Here is a 16,716-nt window from a genome sequence, read left to right as displayed (position 1 = left end):
ATTTACACAAAACCCCAAAAGAAAAGGAAGTCGCGACTTCCCTGGGCACGTCGTCCAGCCTTGGGGGACCGCAGCCTCGAGTCCCTCCTTTATCTCCTCCTGGCGTGGCGCACCGAGCTCGTCCCGCGCGTAGCTCGCGTCGTCCGCCCGACAGCTCGGACGGGGTTTTGGGGGAACGGACGGGGCTCGTTCGGCACTACTTCCCGCGCTCGCGCACGGGGTCCCAGGGCTCGCACGAGGATCGCAGAACAAGGCAGGAACAACGAGCTTGCAAAGAACCAGAAGGCTCACTCCGAACTCAAACCAACTGAAGACCAACCAAAACTGAACTTCGAACCAACCCAACTGAAGACCAACCCGTTCGTCCCGTCTTGTAGGGGCCGGCTCCGCCCTTCGCCCCGCCCCGTTTTCGGCTCCACCTTCCTTCGAGAAGGTTCCCGAAAAGGGGCGTTCCCTCATCCTGACCGCCTCATGCTGTTCATCCACCAATTGGCGGCGAGCTGCCCTCCCCCCTTCCTTCACACCAAGCGCGGGGAAAAATGGTGGGAAAAACCCACAAGCGTCGTTTTTGGTTTGTTTTGTTCTGTTCAAATTAATAATAGGAAAAGAAAAACGACTAACTGAAGGATCGCAGCCCGAATGGATCACATAACTTCCCTCTATACAACGGGTGTGGGCAAACTACACATGGACTTATCGACATATCTCACCTGAGGACTCTTTATGGTGTAATGCGAATTTCCACAACCGTAACACTACCCCCTCCCCTTTTTACAGACTCGCCCCGAGTCGTCAAATTTTCGTGTGCCATCATGTGTAGTTCTCCCCTCATACGTTGTACCTTCGGATCCCTGAGTGCGACATTCAGTGTATTCGTGTCCCCAAAATAAATAACCTGATGGCTGAGTAACTAATCAAACAAACCCACTCATACAGACGACTTAAATAAAATTGCCGGCGCTAACACATACATGCCGGGGGCGCACTCATATTTGCAGTACATCTTAACACCTTAACCTTACAAATTTTACACTAAACCATGGCCCAGGATCAATGGACTCTGCAGGCAGAAGGCAAAGAAGAGTCAACCGGCGCACGGGCTGCCACTGCAGTGCCATGTTGTAGCTGCCAACAGGACAGTTCTTGCAACTTCCACGACGATCCTGGCGCACATGGCAATGTACAAGGGGGGGGGGAATGCAGAACAGAACGGGGGCAAAAGATGACAAGGGCAGTAGGCATGGATGGCAAAAGCAGGCAGGCAAGGCATGGCAAAACAGGGCTGCTGTAGCAACCACAGCCGGCAGTGAAGCTGACCGGCACAGGCCTTGCAGAAAACAGCTGCAGACGATCCGGTCGGTACAGGCCTCGCAGCAAAACAACAGCCGATGAAGTTGGCCGGCCTCTTGCTGTGCAGTGCAGGTCGGTGGAGGAGTACGGTGGTGTTGGCCACTCGGAAGGCGGGCTCAGACCTACCTACTTGTTTCCCTCCCACCTATCGGCTTTGCCTGTCACTGTCCATACCCACTCCCTTGATTTGTAAAAATCTAATTTAGCCCCAACCTATTTTTTTGTTATTTTTATTTTTACTCTTCCCCACTATAATTCGTCCCCTAACCCCCTTTAACGTCCTTGTTCGGCTAACCTATCTCTTCACCTAGCCTACTCCCAACCCCTAAGTTCCCTTCCCGGAGGGGAATAAGGGAGAGCTGGTGTCCTGTGTCGAGGCCCAACTCAAGCCTCAAGATGGCCTCCCCAGACTTCAGCGATCTAAAACCTAAAGTTGGTCCAACGGCCCACAACGAGAGCGAAGGGATGGGTGGTGCGGAGGGGTACACTTCCTAATCTACCCTAACATTTAACTTTTGAACTACCCCGGGGCTTTCAACAAGCGCCTCTCGCTTAATCTATCAGTTCTAACAACCAGGATTCCCGTCGCCTGTGTTGGTGTCCTCACAATTTTGGGCCTTGCCCCCCAATTTTCTCTCCGTGCCCTCACACGGTCTCATGGCTGGGATGCGTGGCTCCCTTAGCAGGCACTACCCTCTGCCGATTCTCCAGCTATGGCACCCCCATGCACTACACTGCCTCCGAGCCTACCAGCTCCCTCAACACCGGGGAGTACCCTCCATGGGGACTCCCCTGAAATGCTCACGTGGCAGGCTGGCTTCCCGGGCCCCTTTCCGAGGGTCACCCATGCCCACAACACTGCCCACGCGGCTAATGGCACCCCGGGCCCCCGCATCATGCGGGCGCACCCGTGCCCACTACACTATCCCGGCCCCCCATGGGCCCTTGGCCTACCGCGGCCGACTAGCCCGGTGCCCAGGATACCCACTCAGCGATACTCACCTTTCGCAGCCACGCTCCCAGCCCGTCAACAGGGCTCCTGCACCCCTCCAAATAGGTATCGAGCCTACACTCCCACCAACAGCAAAACGACCTCCATTTTGTCAATTTAACTAACCCAGCTTACTCACTCTACACTGACCCCAGGGTCCCTTGGGCGGGAATCACTCCTCCCCCCAATCACTCATCGCACCATGCATTCCACATTCACTCCATTCACTCAGGCCCGCTGGCCTCACTCACTCAACATGTGCAGTTTCCTTCCACGCTTCTCAACTCACACTGCTGAATCCTGCCATCATGCTCACTACTTCCCCTAACTACCTCGTGCTCCCACGTCGTCCCTTACACTATTGCACGTTCCTTTTAACACTACATAGCTAAGCTACGTCCCCTCTACACATCCAAAGTCTGTCACTGTCTCCGAAATAATTCCCATCTCCATTTTCCCATCCTAAATCTCAGCTAAAACCCTCTACCTAATCCATTCCACGGGCTCCATGAGGACTTACCCCTGCCCCATGAAGCCGGTCAAGCTAATCTAACCCTTCCCCCTAACTAGTTCCATCCTGTGCCCGGGCAGGGGGGTCTTCCACCCCATGCCCAGGAATCCTGTTCACCCGAAGCGAGGCTTGCTTTTTTTTGTTTCACATGCGCAGCACCAGCGCGGAAACTCGCAACCTGCGCACCAGCGCGGAAATTCACAGCCGCGCACCTTTGGCGTGACGTCATGGCAGCTGCTCGCGTCCCTCGTCCCTCTTGGACGGCACCATCCGGCAGGGTTTTTCCCTCTTGCCGGATTCCAACCATACACGCAGCCATGACGCCACTCTGCGCATTAAAAAAAACAAGCCCCGCGTCTCGAGGGGTTCCCCACGCGAACACATGTGCTCTGCCCGTTGGAGCTTAACACAAGCTCGAGTGGAGAACCCGTCCGGTCCAAATCCGTTATCCAGCCTAACCTTTGTCTGTCCGCGGGATCGGCAGCATCCACCGCTGGCGTTTGCGAACCAGGTTTCACTCCCGCAAGCGCGCACGTGGCGGCCTCGTGCGAAGCATGGCCCAAACCTCGTGCTCGCTGCTGGGTAAACCCGGCACGGTCCCCGAAATAGCTACGGCCGCTACCCGGCCCCTGTCCCTCTGTCGCCGTCGTACTCTCGCGCTCAAGCTCCATTCCACACATGCACTCCTGTGTGTCATGAGACTCGCACTCCATTCCATTACATTCACTCCGGGAGACGTGGCTGCGTGCTCCCGCATGCCGACCGTCATCTCCCTTACATACCGCTTTCTCACACACGGTCTTTCTTGCACTCGGCCGTTCACTCGCACACGTGGTGACATTCACACGTGGTGCCTCATCCACACACGGCGTGCTGGGAAGCACACACCCCGGCACACTCGCAACCACACCACTCGCACACGGGGGCGCACTCACACCTTTAACCACACACACCGGGACAATCACGCTGGGGATTTGTGCCACCCCAAGGGTTTCCGGGGCCTCTATACCCCCCAAGCTCGGCGTGCACCCGTCCGCAGCACTCAGCCCTTCAACTCCACGAAGCACGACCGGACCCATCTGATTGTGACCAGCTTCAAGGGAGCATAGCGTCTCCCTCCGTTCCCGAAGGAGGCTATCCAGCTGCTCGCACCGGGCCACAAAACAGTCCGCCAGCTCTCCCTCATGGTCCTCCACTACCTCCATGTGTGTGTTCTGTTCCTTTAACCCCATCTTTATCATGCAGTCTCTCCTCTATTTTTTCTGTTTCTCATGTCTCTATATATTTTCTCTCCTTGTTCCCTATTTCTGTTTCTTCCTGGTTCCTTTTTCTTTCCCATTTGAGTCGTTCTTCCTCTCTGAACCCCATTAGCTGTTCGTTCTCACTCCAGAGCTCCTCAATTTCCGCTGACTCCAATCTTGCTCTCCGTTTTAGTTGTTCAATTTCAAACTCACATTGTTCCTGTTTTCTACCCCACAGTTTCTCCTGCTCTTCATTTTCCAATCTCATCGTTTCTTTCAATTGGCTCATTTCCTTCCTGTGTTTCATTCGCTGTTCTCTCACTACTCTTCCTTGTTTCCTCTCCTGTCCTTCCTTCTCCAGCTTCATGGTTTGCTTCATTTGGTTAATCTCCTTTTTGTGTTTCATTTGCTGCTCTCTCATTATCTCCTCATACTCCAGCCTTGCCTTTTCTTTCAATTGGTCAACCTCAGCTTCATGTTCTTTTTGTTTTCTATCCCATTGTTCTTCTTGTTCTTCCCTCTCCAATCTCGTTGTCTCCCTCAATTGGCTGATTTCCTTCTCCTGTCTCATTCTTTGTTCTTTCAGTACTCTTTCATGTTCCTCATTCTTTATCTGGCCTTCGCTTCCAGCTGTTCGATCTGTACAGTGTGGTTCCTTAACGTTTCATTCTCTGCTGTCGTTCTTTCTTCCCTCAACATTCTCAACCCATTTTGTAATTCCCTCTCTCTGTTTTGGTGTTGCTGTAACTCGGAAGCTTTTTTTTCTCATTCCTTTCTCATCTCCGCACACTCCAACCTTGCTTTGGCTTTGAACTGTTCGATCTGCACTGTGTGGTTCCTTAACGTTTCATCCTCTGCTGTCGTTCTTGTTTCATTTAATTTTTCAGACGTCGTTACCTCGTGTCTCGTCTTACACGTTTCGGTCTCCCCATTAATTATGACCTCGCCCGTCTTTATAGCGGGCCTGAGAGCTGTTGCACTCCCCCTCGCTGGCTCCATCGTATCGCTACGTGGCGCCGCCATTTTGCACACCGTTGTCCGCGTTTCGTCGCGTGCCATTGCCTTTATGTTGTTTCTCATTCCTTTCGCACTCATCGCTTGTAACGTCAGTATCATCATTTCCCCCTTTCGGCAGAATTCATCCGCCTCCGACGAAGCCGAATCGCCTCGGTCGGTCGCGGCTTCGCTGGGGAAGGATTTTGATGGAGGAGGGGTGGGGAGGTGTCATCCACTGCAGCCTCTGCCGCTGCCGCGCCCATTTCAGACTCTGAGTTTGTTCGTGGGGGGAATTGCTCCTGCACGGAAATGTCCTGCTCAGGGATTTCATCCTGGGCCATGGATTTTACATTACAACACATACCTAATACCCCCGGCTCCCGCTTGCCTTGAGACTCCATCTTATTTCTCGTAAAAGATTAATTTAGTTTTGCTCGTAATTTGGGGGGAACGGGGGGGGGGTCGCCTTGCACACCCCTGGTCCGATCCCCGTGAATTTAACCTGGAGACGGGAGAGTTTGTTTCCCGCTCCCTGACACCAGTGATGGGAATTCGCGCCCGCCGGCGTGCGATCGGCCACGTAACTCGAATCGCGACACATCGCCCACCGGACGGACAATTCAGTCGTGACCCTCCGGGAACTATCGCCCGGAGCCAGTCACGGGTGGGGGTTTAACCTCACCACGATCGTGCCAATTGGTCACCCGCGCAGGATAGGGTTGCTCGCCAAATTCGACCTACCGGAGTACCTGCGCGAGTGGTCGACCAGGCGATCGTACCACGCCACAGGCCGACTCCGGACACGAACCGCTTAAGCGGTTCGTTTCGTATTACAGGGATAACCGAGCGGAGTTATCGTCAGCCTTGACGGTTCCGATTAATTACCGGGCGTTTTAAACCCACTATCAATCCCTTACGGCAGGGGTCGGGAACGTTTTTGACTCAGAGAGCCATTAAAGCAAAATATTTGGAAATCTATTTCAGTGAGAGCCATATAATATATTTTAAGACTGAATTCAACTAAATGTGAGTATAATAAGCCTCTGAATTTATTCTTTTAAATAATGTTGTTATAATACTCACCATTAATGGGACTTCTGGTGATGCATGGATTTGCTGATGGCTTTGTAGTCTGGTTGGTACTTGGTGAGGTTAAGCTTCATGCAAGCGTTGAGGCTTTCATCCGTTAGACATGATCGTAGGTTGGACTTGATGTTTTTAAGATGTGAGAATGACTGCTCACATGCATACGTAGATCCAAACAAGGTCAATACAGCAATACTCACACGCTGCAGTGTGAGGTATGTGACAGGAAGCGCATTCCAAGTTTTGATAATCAGCTGGTCTTCGGGTTGAAGTTTTTTCATTTCTGTCCACATGTGCTTGCTCGCCAACTCTGCTTTCTGTCGTGCGATTCTTTCCAAATCTTCATTCAGTGACTTGAACTTATTCACCCACATGTCTGAGGCCTTCAGGTCAGCCACTTCTGCTTCAAAATCTCTGACGGAGGCACCAGGAATGTAACTCAGGTCGGCTGTGTTCAGTGAACACTCGTTTGGATGGGTGATGAACTTAAAAAGACGAGTGTGCTCACGAAATTCTCCAAAGCGTGCTTTGAATGACTGTAGGAGACTGGATGTGAAGCCAGCTAACTGGTGGAGATCAAAGTTTTGAGTGGGCTCACTTGCTGTGCATGCATCTTTAAATTGTCTCAGTTTTTCAAAATGTAGTAAACGACCTGTTTCAAGATCCATGATAAAGAGCTCCAGCTTGTTTTCAAAAGCAAACACGGCTTGTTGAAGGGATAACACTGTATTTCCAATGCCTTGCATTTTCACGTTGAGCTCGTTCAGATGTTCAGTCATATCCACGAGATAGTAAAACTTGAGGAGCCACTCAGTTTCGGCTAGCTCAGGATGCTCAATCCCTTTCATTTCAAGGAAAGTCCGGATTTTGTTCAGGCAAGCCGCAAAACGGCTAAGCACCTTCCCTCTTGACAACCAACGCACATTGCTGTGCAAAAGCAGACCGTGATAGTTATTTCCAACTTCATCCAGCAGTGTTTTAAACTGGCGACCATTTAAGGCTCGGGCAACAATAAAGTTGATCACACGAATGACCAGCGACATCACTTCGCCAAGCTGTCCATCACACATCTGAGCACAAAGTGCCTCCTGGTGTAGAATGCAATGGAAACTTAGGATGGGTCTATTTTCATGTTCACGGAGAAGCGCCACAAATCCTTTGTTTTTCCCCACCATATACGGAGCACCATCAGTACACGCTGAGATAAGTTTATCCATAGGTAGATTTTTTTTCATGAGTGAACTCCATGAAAGACTTGAATTAATACTCACCTCTTGTGGACCCTTTTATTGGCAGAACAGCAAGACTTTCTTCGCACAGTGTATCACCAGCAGCATATCTTGCAATCACACTGAACTGCGACAAATGGCTTACGTCTGTTGACTCATCCAAAGCCAGGGAAAAGAACGGCGCTGTATTTATTAGGCAGGGATGCATACAACCGAAATGGCTTTATTTTTTGATTTTTGTGACCACCACCTGGCAACTACCTGAAATTTGGAACAAAGGTAGAGAAAAATATGGATAACCACCATCCAAAATCGTCAAGCCTGAAAATTGCACATTAATGTGTTATTATGCTTTTAATATTTCATAATTCTGTATGTCGCCCTCTTGAGTCTAATCTTGGAAACAATGCTTAAGTCTATGTGTATTCAGACTGCTCATTCATTATGAAGGAAGGAATTTGATTTACAGAATGATGAAACTAATCTTAATTGAAAATAACAAGACAGTGAACTTAAATTTACACCTTTTAAGAGCGTTTTCTTTGTTTTACTTGAAATATTTCCACTTACACAAACACTTTTGCAAACTACATAGGGAAGGGTGGTGTGGCGTTATGAAGAATAGATGTTGCCTGAACTTGAAGCATGTTAAATGATAGGAAAGGGTATATGTATGGCATTTGTGATACTTTAATGATTAATATAATATAAATTATATAGATTATATAGATTATCATATCTGTATTTTTATTATTAAACTTTAATTTATACGACCAAAGAGACTTGATTTTTCATATCTCCCTCATCTTAGCTTTATTCATCTGCCGCTCCACATTCCTCTCTCGTGCCCATCATACCTCACAGGCACACACACACACACGCACACCACACGCACACACAGACACACACATACACATACAAACACACATACAGACACCATTCCACACTTCAGTAGGATTACAGTACATCCATTTTGACAAAATAATAATATGTATCCACACATGTAAATAAGGTTGTGATCATGGTATTTTATTTGTATGACATAACACAAATCTTTATATGTAACTTGTACACATGATCTACAAGTGACTTCATAAATGGTTCAAAATCCATTTGCAGCTTGTCTTAAGTTATTCTTGTTAATGACTGCATAAATTGAATCGTGTCGGAGCTTAAAAAGAAAATGAACTCACATACAATGGCAAGACAGCTGCATATCATCAAGTTAAATTGAATAAAAGTGACATTAATGGTTATTCAGATAAAGCCATAAAGTATAGATCGAAACATACAAGCAGACTATATAATACCATGCCACAGGAATGACAAAGAAATCATACTAATACAATAACACGTCACATCAAGACCCTAAATATTAAAAACATTCATTGGTACTAATTATTCAAGATATAACCATGCTTCTTTTGCTGAACAATATATGCAAGTTCACTCGTATACATGACCCACACAACATGCTTAACATACATGTAATGATTACATTATCAAAAAACAACCAAACATAATAATGTACAAAAAAAAATATGTCAATATGACCACTAGCTGATGTTGAACTATCACTGCAACAAATAATGTACAGTACATTTATAATTTATTATTGTGAATATTTCTCTAGTTTGAAAGACATTAAAAAATCAGTATCTGTTAAAGCCCAAGTAGAGTTTTAGTCGATCAGAAAGTATTCTATTGTCACCTCAGACATCATAAACAACATTAGACCCAGTGAATATTGTTTACAGGGACGCATTGTGACATTTAATTGAGAGAACATGTTGCGGTATGTACATTACCTGCATGGAAAATGTTGGCGTTCCTCAACATTTTACATCTTGAGTAGTTTCTAAAAAATGGAAGAGTTTTAGTGCGAACAATTTTCAGTGCATTGGTAGATCAAATAGGGCTACCTAAAAACAATATTAGAGAATTTCATTTTTTACACCATTAACCAACACTATACTGTGGTTTTAATGTTTGATATGATAGTCAGATGTGATGAGTTACATATGGAATAAGTTGAAGAAATCACACAATAATTTTAGTCCCACTCATCTTCCTGTCAAAACTAATTAACGGCCATGAATACATGTAAGTCATAACAAGTGTCACAATGTACTATGCACTGACACATAATGCACCACGTTACATAAGTATTTTCAGCTTGGCCGTTACATGGAAAAGGGTACTTTGAAAAACCCTTATTCCGAGAAAAAAGTTTTACATATCTGCATATTTATGTTTTAAAAGAAAAAAGGGTCAGAAATATTTCAAACACAAAGTCTTATTGAAGCTTGCAGATGCCACCAATTGAAAGAGCACCCTGAATTTTATTTTACAAAAAGTCAAAATTTAAAGATAGACCCGTAGCCATGGAACAGCCGTGCTCATCTTCTTTAAACCCCTTAATGTTGAACACTTTTTTGATCATTCGTTCAGAAGATAAAAGCAAACAAATTGTGGAGAAAACACTGAAGAGCCACCAGAAAAAGGTGGAATAAGTCATGTCGAATCATTGCAATATGAGCTGTCATCACAAATGTCATACACAAGGAAATCTCATCACAAAGAATACTACAGTACTGTAATATAATATATCTTTGCATAATATCTATGTTAATTTCAAAAGTCACAAGGTTGCATTGTCCAGGAATCACATGACAAATTGCTGTTACGCCTGTATACATGCATGTACAACTGTTCATCTCTTTAAAGTGAATGTTGATTACTGTATACATTTTCACCTAATGCAGTTGAAAAGCAGAGCCTATAGGTGACTGGAGAATTGACAAAAAGTGCTCACAAGTAATAAATTACAGTTGAATTGGGAGGAGGAATATGACATGCCAAGTCCATGCTCTCATTCGGTGAGCTCTCAAGCCTCTAGTCTTCTTCATTGTCAGTATCATCATCACCTTCCACATCATTCCCGCCTTCAGCTAAATTTTGGCAATTGAGGCATCTACATAGATCTGTGCAGTTTACATTGTGCTGTCGACACGAGCACCGACCTTTTCCTTCACCTCTGGGTTCCTCACAGCTAGTCTTCTTGCAACTGCAATGAGTAAGTTCAAGCAGAGTACTGGGCACAGGTGGAAGATCACCCCAGACTACCTCTATAATGTCATCTGTTACTTTCCATCCGTGACTGTGTGGGCTGGGGATACTGGGAAACTGTTCAAAACATCTGGTATGTACTCCTGCTTGGTAGTTTGCCCTCATCAGATGTTTCACCATGGCATCATGTGTAGGAGGCATGTTCATCTCTGCTTTAGTGCCCATCAAGAACTTGTTATACCGTGCTGTATTGACACTTGAACAATCCTGATCATACAGTTTGCAAACAAATTTCTCTACTGACTGTACCAGACCATCTTCTACGGTGAATGTTGCACCAAACTGTTGAAAGACTGCTTGGAAATCAACAGATTCGGTCATGAGTTTCAAGGCTTTCTTCTTAGATCGCCCATAGAAACAGCTTGTTGAATCACATCCTGTAAAGCAATGCAGGCCAATGAGGGCATCCACAACACTGTCACCGAGATGAGTTCGTATAGCAGTTACATCAAGTGTGCGCTTGTTGTTACCTCTACCAGTGTGAAAGAGTAAGTGGGCCTGAATTTGATGAGCCTTGGCTACACCAATAACAAAAACATCAGTGTCTGGGCTCTTTATGATGATTGCTGGTGTACTGCTGGAAGACGAAGGAAGAGATGCAGCAGCATATTGACAATGCAAGAATAGCCTGGTGTCTGCTTCTTCATGGTTGCATTCAAGTTCCTTGATAGCTTTCATCTCGACTGTGCCATCTACATTTTGCAATAAATGACATTCTTCATCATGGGCCATGATTAGTTTGACATCATGAAACAAAGTTGGGTGATCCTGCCACATCTTGAAGAAGAACCGAATTAGAGCTTCTTTGTTTTGACTGCACGACAAAAACTTTTTCCACTGATTAGGCACTTTTTGCTCTGGACCATAGATCTTGGTGAGTTGGCTTCCACTTGCAGCTCGTCTTCCTCTTTCTGCTCCCTTGATACTCACTGATCGGTATGTGTCTACCACAAAGTGGATAGTATCACTATGGGCATTATGAGCAAGGTGAATAAGCTGTTTCACTACATATTCTGAAAGTTCACCAAAAGTATCATTCACAGCCTTTTGGGGAATTTCTTGGAGCATGGCCATCCCATCTACAATCCACACACTACCCAATGGAATACCTTCCACAACCGGAGATACACAAAGTGTATCATTTTTCGCACATTTTCTCACTTTTCTAAAAAATGCGCAACTTTTAAGCTTGTCGAGTTTAAGGTATAAGCTTTATTATATTTTCAAACAATATGTGAGAATTTCAGGTAGTTGCCAAATGGTGGTCACAAAAAGTTGACGTATGGGGTTTTGCATGTCGACCTATATGTCCTTCACTCGCGTTTCCTCCACTTGGTTTGCCATCATGATGGTACAATCATGAACAGTTCTTGCCGACAGAGGCATGTCTTGTATCCGTTTGATTATCTTGTCTTTGTTCGGAAGATCATCAAAAAGTTCATTGGCGACATCCAGCATGAACGTTTTAGCATACTCGCCATCTGTGAATGGTTTTCCGTTCCTCACTATTGCTAAAGATCCAGCAAAGCTGGCGGAATTATAGTCACCTTGCCGGGTCCATACGCGGAGTTGCTGCTGGCTGGCTTGCACCCTGCTCAGTAGCTCTTGGCACGCTTTCTTTCTGCTGTCTCCCACAGGGTATTTTGATGCAAAGGTAGCATGGCGCGTGTCGAAGTGCCGCTTTATATTCGACCGTTTCATCGATGCAATTTTGTCATTGCAAATTAAACACACCACAGAACCTGCTCTCTCCACAAAGGCGAATTCTTCGGCCCATTCGTCCTGAAATGTACGATACTCCTCATCTTTTTTTCTTTTCGCCATCTTCTTCGTCGAAGGGTTAGCTTTGAGCAAGAGAGAGAGAGGGAGATGTTGACCCAAGTGAGTCTGGCTGGCCTGCGTACGGGCTGACATACTCGAGAGGTGCGGTGCGGCCGGCCGACTCTAGGATGCTGTCGCCTCAGCGGTGGCGCGTGATTGGTCGAGATGAATTCCGTGACGCGTCTCGGCGGCGGCACGTCATTGGAGGAACCGAAATCACGAGTCGCCTCAGCGGTGGCGCGTGATTGGTCGAGATGAATTCCGTGACGCGTCTCGGCGGCGGCACGTCATTGGAGGAACCGAAATCACTACTCGCGTCGGCCGCATGACTGGACGAAACAAAAACCGCTTCAGACAATTCGGAGGTGTTTTTTCTTCTCTCCTTCTGCCAAGTTCAGCCCTGCACGTGAATGAAGCACGACACCATTCAAACTATAGGTAAAGCTTCTGCGAGAAATATTGGGCTTTCCAAGTTTCAAACTCCAATTTTATCTGCGAGCCAGATGCAATCATCAAAAGAGCCATACCTGGCTCGCGAGCCACACGTTCCCGACCCCTGCCTTACGGGATGCAAGATGGAGAGTCAATAAAAGGAAAAGACGAAGCGAAATGGGAAAAAAGTTCAACAAGCAATGCACTTTATTCACACACACAGACACAAAGCAAGCACGTATATACAGTCATGCAACAAAAGCAAATGCAGAGCTACAACCGAATATAAGGGAATTATTTACACATGGCAACACTTACACAGTTTCAACTTACAAGACTGGCGCCACCCACAGACATTTACACAAAACCCCAAAAGAAAAGGAAGTCGCGACTTCCCTGGGTACGTCGTCCTGCCTTGGGGGACCACAGCCTCGAGTCCCTCCTTTGTCTCCTCCTGGCATGGCGCACCGAGCTCGTCCCGCGCGTAGCTCGCGTCGTCTGCCGACAGCTCGGACGGGGTTTTGGGGGAACGGACGGGGCTTGTTCGGCGCTACTTCCCGCGCTCGCGCACGGGGTAGCGCCCAGGGCTCACGCGAGGATCGCAGAACAAGGCAGGAACAACGAGCTCGCGAAGAACCAGAAGGCTCACTCCGAACTCAAACCAACTGAAGACCAACCAAAACTGAACTTCGAACCAACCCAACTGAAGACTAACTCGTTCGTCCCTTCTTGTAGGGGCTGGCTTCGCCCTTCACCCCGCCCCGTTTTCGGCTCCACCTTCCTTCGAGAAGGTTCCCGAAAAGGGGCGTTCCCTCACCCCGACCGCCTCACGCTGTTCATCCACCAATCGGCGGCGAGCTGCCCTCCCCCCTTCCTTCACATCAAGCGCGGGGGAAAAATAGCGGGAAAAACCCACAAGCGTCGTTTTTGGTTTGTTTTGTTCTGTTCAAATTAATAATAGAGAAAGAAAAACGACTAACTGAAGGATCGCAGCCCGAATGGATCACATAAATTCCCTCTATACAACGGGTGTGGGCAAACTACACATGGACTTATCGAGATATCTCACCTGAGGACTCTTTATGGTGTAATGTGAATTTCCACAACCGTAACAATATAATCACCTCATTATACAGGTTTTCATATACAAATGTTTTTTATTATAATCCTGTACTCACCTCATTACCATGGTTATCATATACAAATATTTTTATTCATATTACCTCATTATATCTGGATACGAGAATTATTTAATTTTTTTAAGTGATTCTTCATCATTGAGAGATAGGGCCAAAAACGATATACAGGTATAGCATGATATTTCAAAAATGTATTGGGCCCGATATGTTCTCGTGGATCGGGCATTGCGTGGCGGAGGTTTGCGCTCTACCGAGTGCCCTTTTAGTTCTTTATGAAGGATATCATGATCAGAGCTTTTCAGAATGTTTCACTCAAGTGAAGCTCTCCTAATTTAATTTATTGGACTGTTGCTAAATGTTCCCATAACAGCATTCACCTTTCATTTGACTTTCTTGGCCTTCCAGCAGATTTCCTCTGCAGGACAGATCCTGCAGCCTCAAACTGATCCACCCATCTTCGTATAGATAGTGTCTTTCAGGTGCTGGTTTGTTCATTTCATGCTGAAAACACCTTTGAGCTTGAATGATTGAACCACATTCATGTGCAAATGTCACAATGTTTTTATTTCTCTTGAGGACTTATCATTATATCAGAAAATTGGGTTGCCTGTGAAACATAAAGAAAATTAGAAGGGCACTATTCGACGATGCGAGGTCACCAGATATGCCTCTGCCCACACGATTACATCATTATACATACTTGAACCTAGTTTGATTTAAATTCCTGAACCCAGATTTAAAATATTAAATAATGCTGGCTGCCAGACCGTGCATCCGATCAGGTTGAAATTTAAAACATATATTCCAAATGACTTCTCGATTATAACTCTGTCGGTTCACGAAGATTGATGAAACGGTTCAAGAGAAGGAATTTGAAAAAGATATTGGTTCAAACCAATATGACTGCCAGACCATGTGACCTGTTAATTATTCGTGAACACGCTGGTATCCCCAGGGTTTGGGGAACATGTGGGTGAAGTTTCCCCTCGATCTGTCAAACCGTTCTGGAGAAGAAGATTTTTCAAGGTTCATTCTTCAAAAAAATCATAGCTAACAAACCATGTGACCTATGATGTCATAAGTTGAGAACTTTTTCTTCCTCATAGATAGAGGATCATACCTGTAAAGTTTTGTCTCAATCTGTTCAGCCGTTTCAGAGAAGATTTTTGAAGGTTTTTTTATGTTAAAAATGGCTGCCAAACCATGTGACCTACAACATCATAGTTCATGAAGTTTTTGATCCTCATGGATAGGCGATAATTCCTGTAAAGTTTCACCTTGATCTCTTCAGTAAATATACATTTGTTTATAACAACCTGTGTAACGAGGTGAAGATATGAATAAAACACATTTGTATAATGAGGTGAGAATATAAATTTAAAAATCATGTAGATGAGAACCTGCAGAGAAAGGTAAGAATATGAATAAAAAACATTTGTATATAAGAACGTGTGTAACTAGGTGAGAATATAAATAAAATAGAAGGGCGCTCGGTAGAGCGCATACCTCCGCCACGCAATGCCTGATCCACGAGAACATATCGGGCCCAATACATTTTTGAAATATCATGTTATACAGTACTTTATCGTTTTTGGCCCTATCTCTCAATGGTGAAGAATCACTGAAAAAATTATCAGATCCGGATTCAGATCTTCATCAAAATTGAGTCAATTCGTCCTTGTCACGCACCTAACGTGTCCATCAAGTTTCGTCCGAATCTGTCCACAACTTTTTGAGATATCGTGCTATATTATTTCGTTTTTGGTCCTATCTCTCAATGATGAAGAATCACTTAAAAAAACTATAGGAGTCAGATCCTGATCCGGAACTTCACCAAGATCTAATCAGTTCGTCCTTGCCACACACCCAACCTGTCCACAAAATTTCATCCATCCACAACTTTTTGAGATATCCTGTACACAAACAAACGAACAAACAAACACAGAAAGGGGTGAAAACATAACCTCCTTCACCTTCGGTGGCGGAGGTAATTATGGTTTAAATGTTATAAAAATGCAAACAGTTCATAAACTTTTCGAAGAGGATTATGAAATCCTCTTCTGTTTGTAAAAGTCTGTTAATGGTTAATTGAACGGATAGAATCGGACAAACATTTTTTTATTTATTAATCAAACCCCATTTTTAGTGACGAGTCAAATTAAATAACACAAATAGTTAAATAAACGAAAAGATACAAGTCCCACGCATTGTATTCATTTCAAATTTATGTCGGTATGTCGAATAACAATAAAACTATCCAACGTTCTTTTTGGTATTTTCATTTTGGGACACCATGTACTTTTCTTTTGGTGTATTGTATCTCATTTGTAGACCATTGTGAAGCCCCCTCCCCAGCGATTTGGTGTGTGTGTGTGTGTGTGTGTGTGTGTGTGTGTGTGTGTGTGTGTGTGTGTGTGTGTGTGTGTGTGTGTGTGTGTGTGTGTGTGTGTGTGTGTGTGTGTCAGTCAGTATGTGCACATCATGTTCAAAAAGTTCCCATCCTGATTTTATGTCGCGAATAACGTTTCAATACTCGCTCTCGTCGATGAGTCGTCTATCTATTGCATATGCAGTGTGAGGGTGAGTATGTTAAATTCAGAAATTGATAACGGGAAGAAAAAAAGAAGGATACGAGGAAAGAGTCAGGAGAATAGGGGATGGTGGGGGAATGAAGTGGTTCAGAGGAGGCATAGGAGTGAAAGGACGGAGAGGGATCGTGTTTGGGCAGGGGTAAAAATTCCAGAAATATTTACGCACGTAATAAATAGATGCCCCCCCCCCCCCAAGAGAT

At 45.5% G+C, this 16,716-nt stretch overlaps 1 protein-coding gene across 1 annotated transcript; it reads right to left on the bottom strand.

The window, feature by feature from the left end:
* Positions 1-8,292: 8,292 nt before the first annotated feature.
* On the bottom strand, positions 8,293-11,832 carry LOC147023177 (uncharacterized). Its single transcript, XM_085888341.1, has one exon. The coding sequence runs from the start codon at positions 11,605-11,607 to the stop codon at positions 10,300-10,302; it is 1,308 nt and encodes a 435-aa protein (XP_085744467.1). The 5' UTR covers positions 11,608-11,832; the 3' UTR covers positions 8,293-10,299.
* Positions 11,833-16,716: the final 4,884 nt, after the last annotated feature.

The sequence above is a fragment of the Eptatretus burgeri genome, chromosome 7 (assembly GCF_056783735.1).
Source record: "Eptatretus burgeri isolate ZD-2024b chromosome 7, Ebu_testis_v1, whole genome shotgun sequence".
NCBI lineage: Eukaryota > Metazoa > Chordata > Myxini > Myxiniformes > Myxinidae > Eptatretus > Eptatretus burgeri.
Note: the sequence above shows the minus strand (reverse complement) of the source record. Positions and strands in the feature narration are given on the sequence as shown.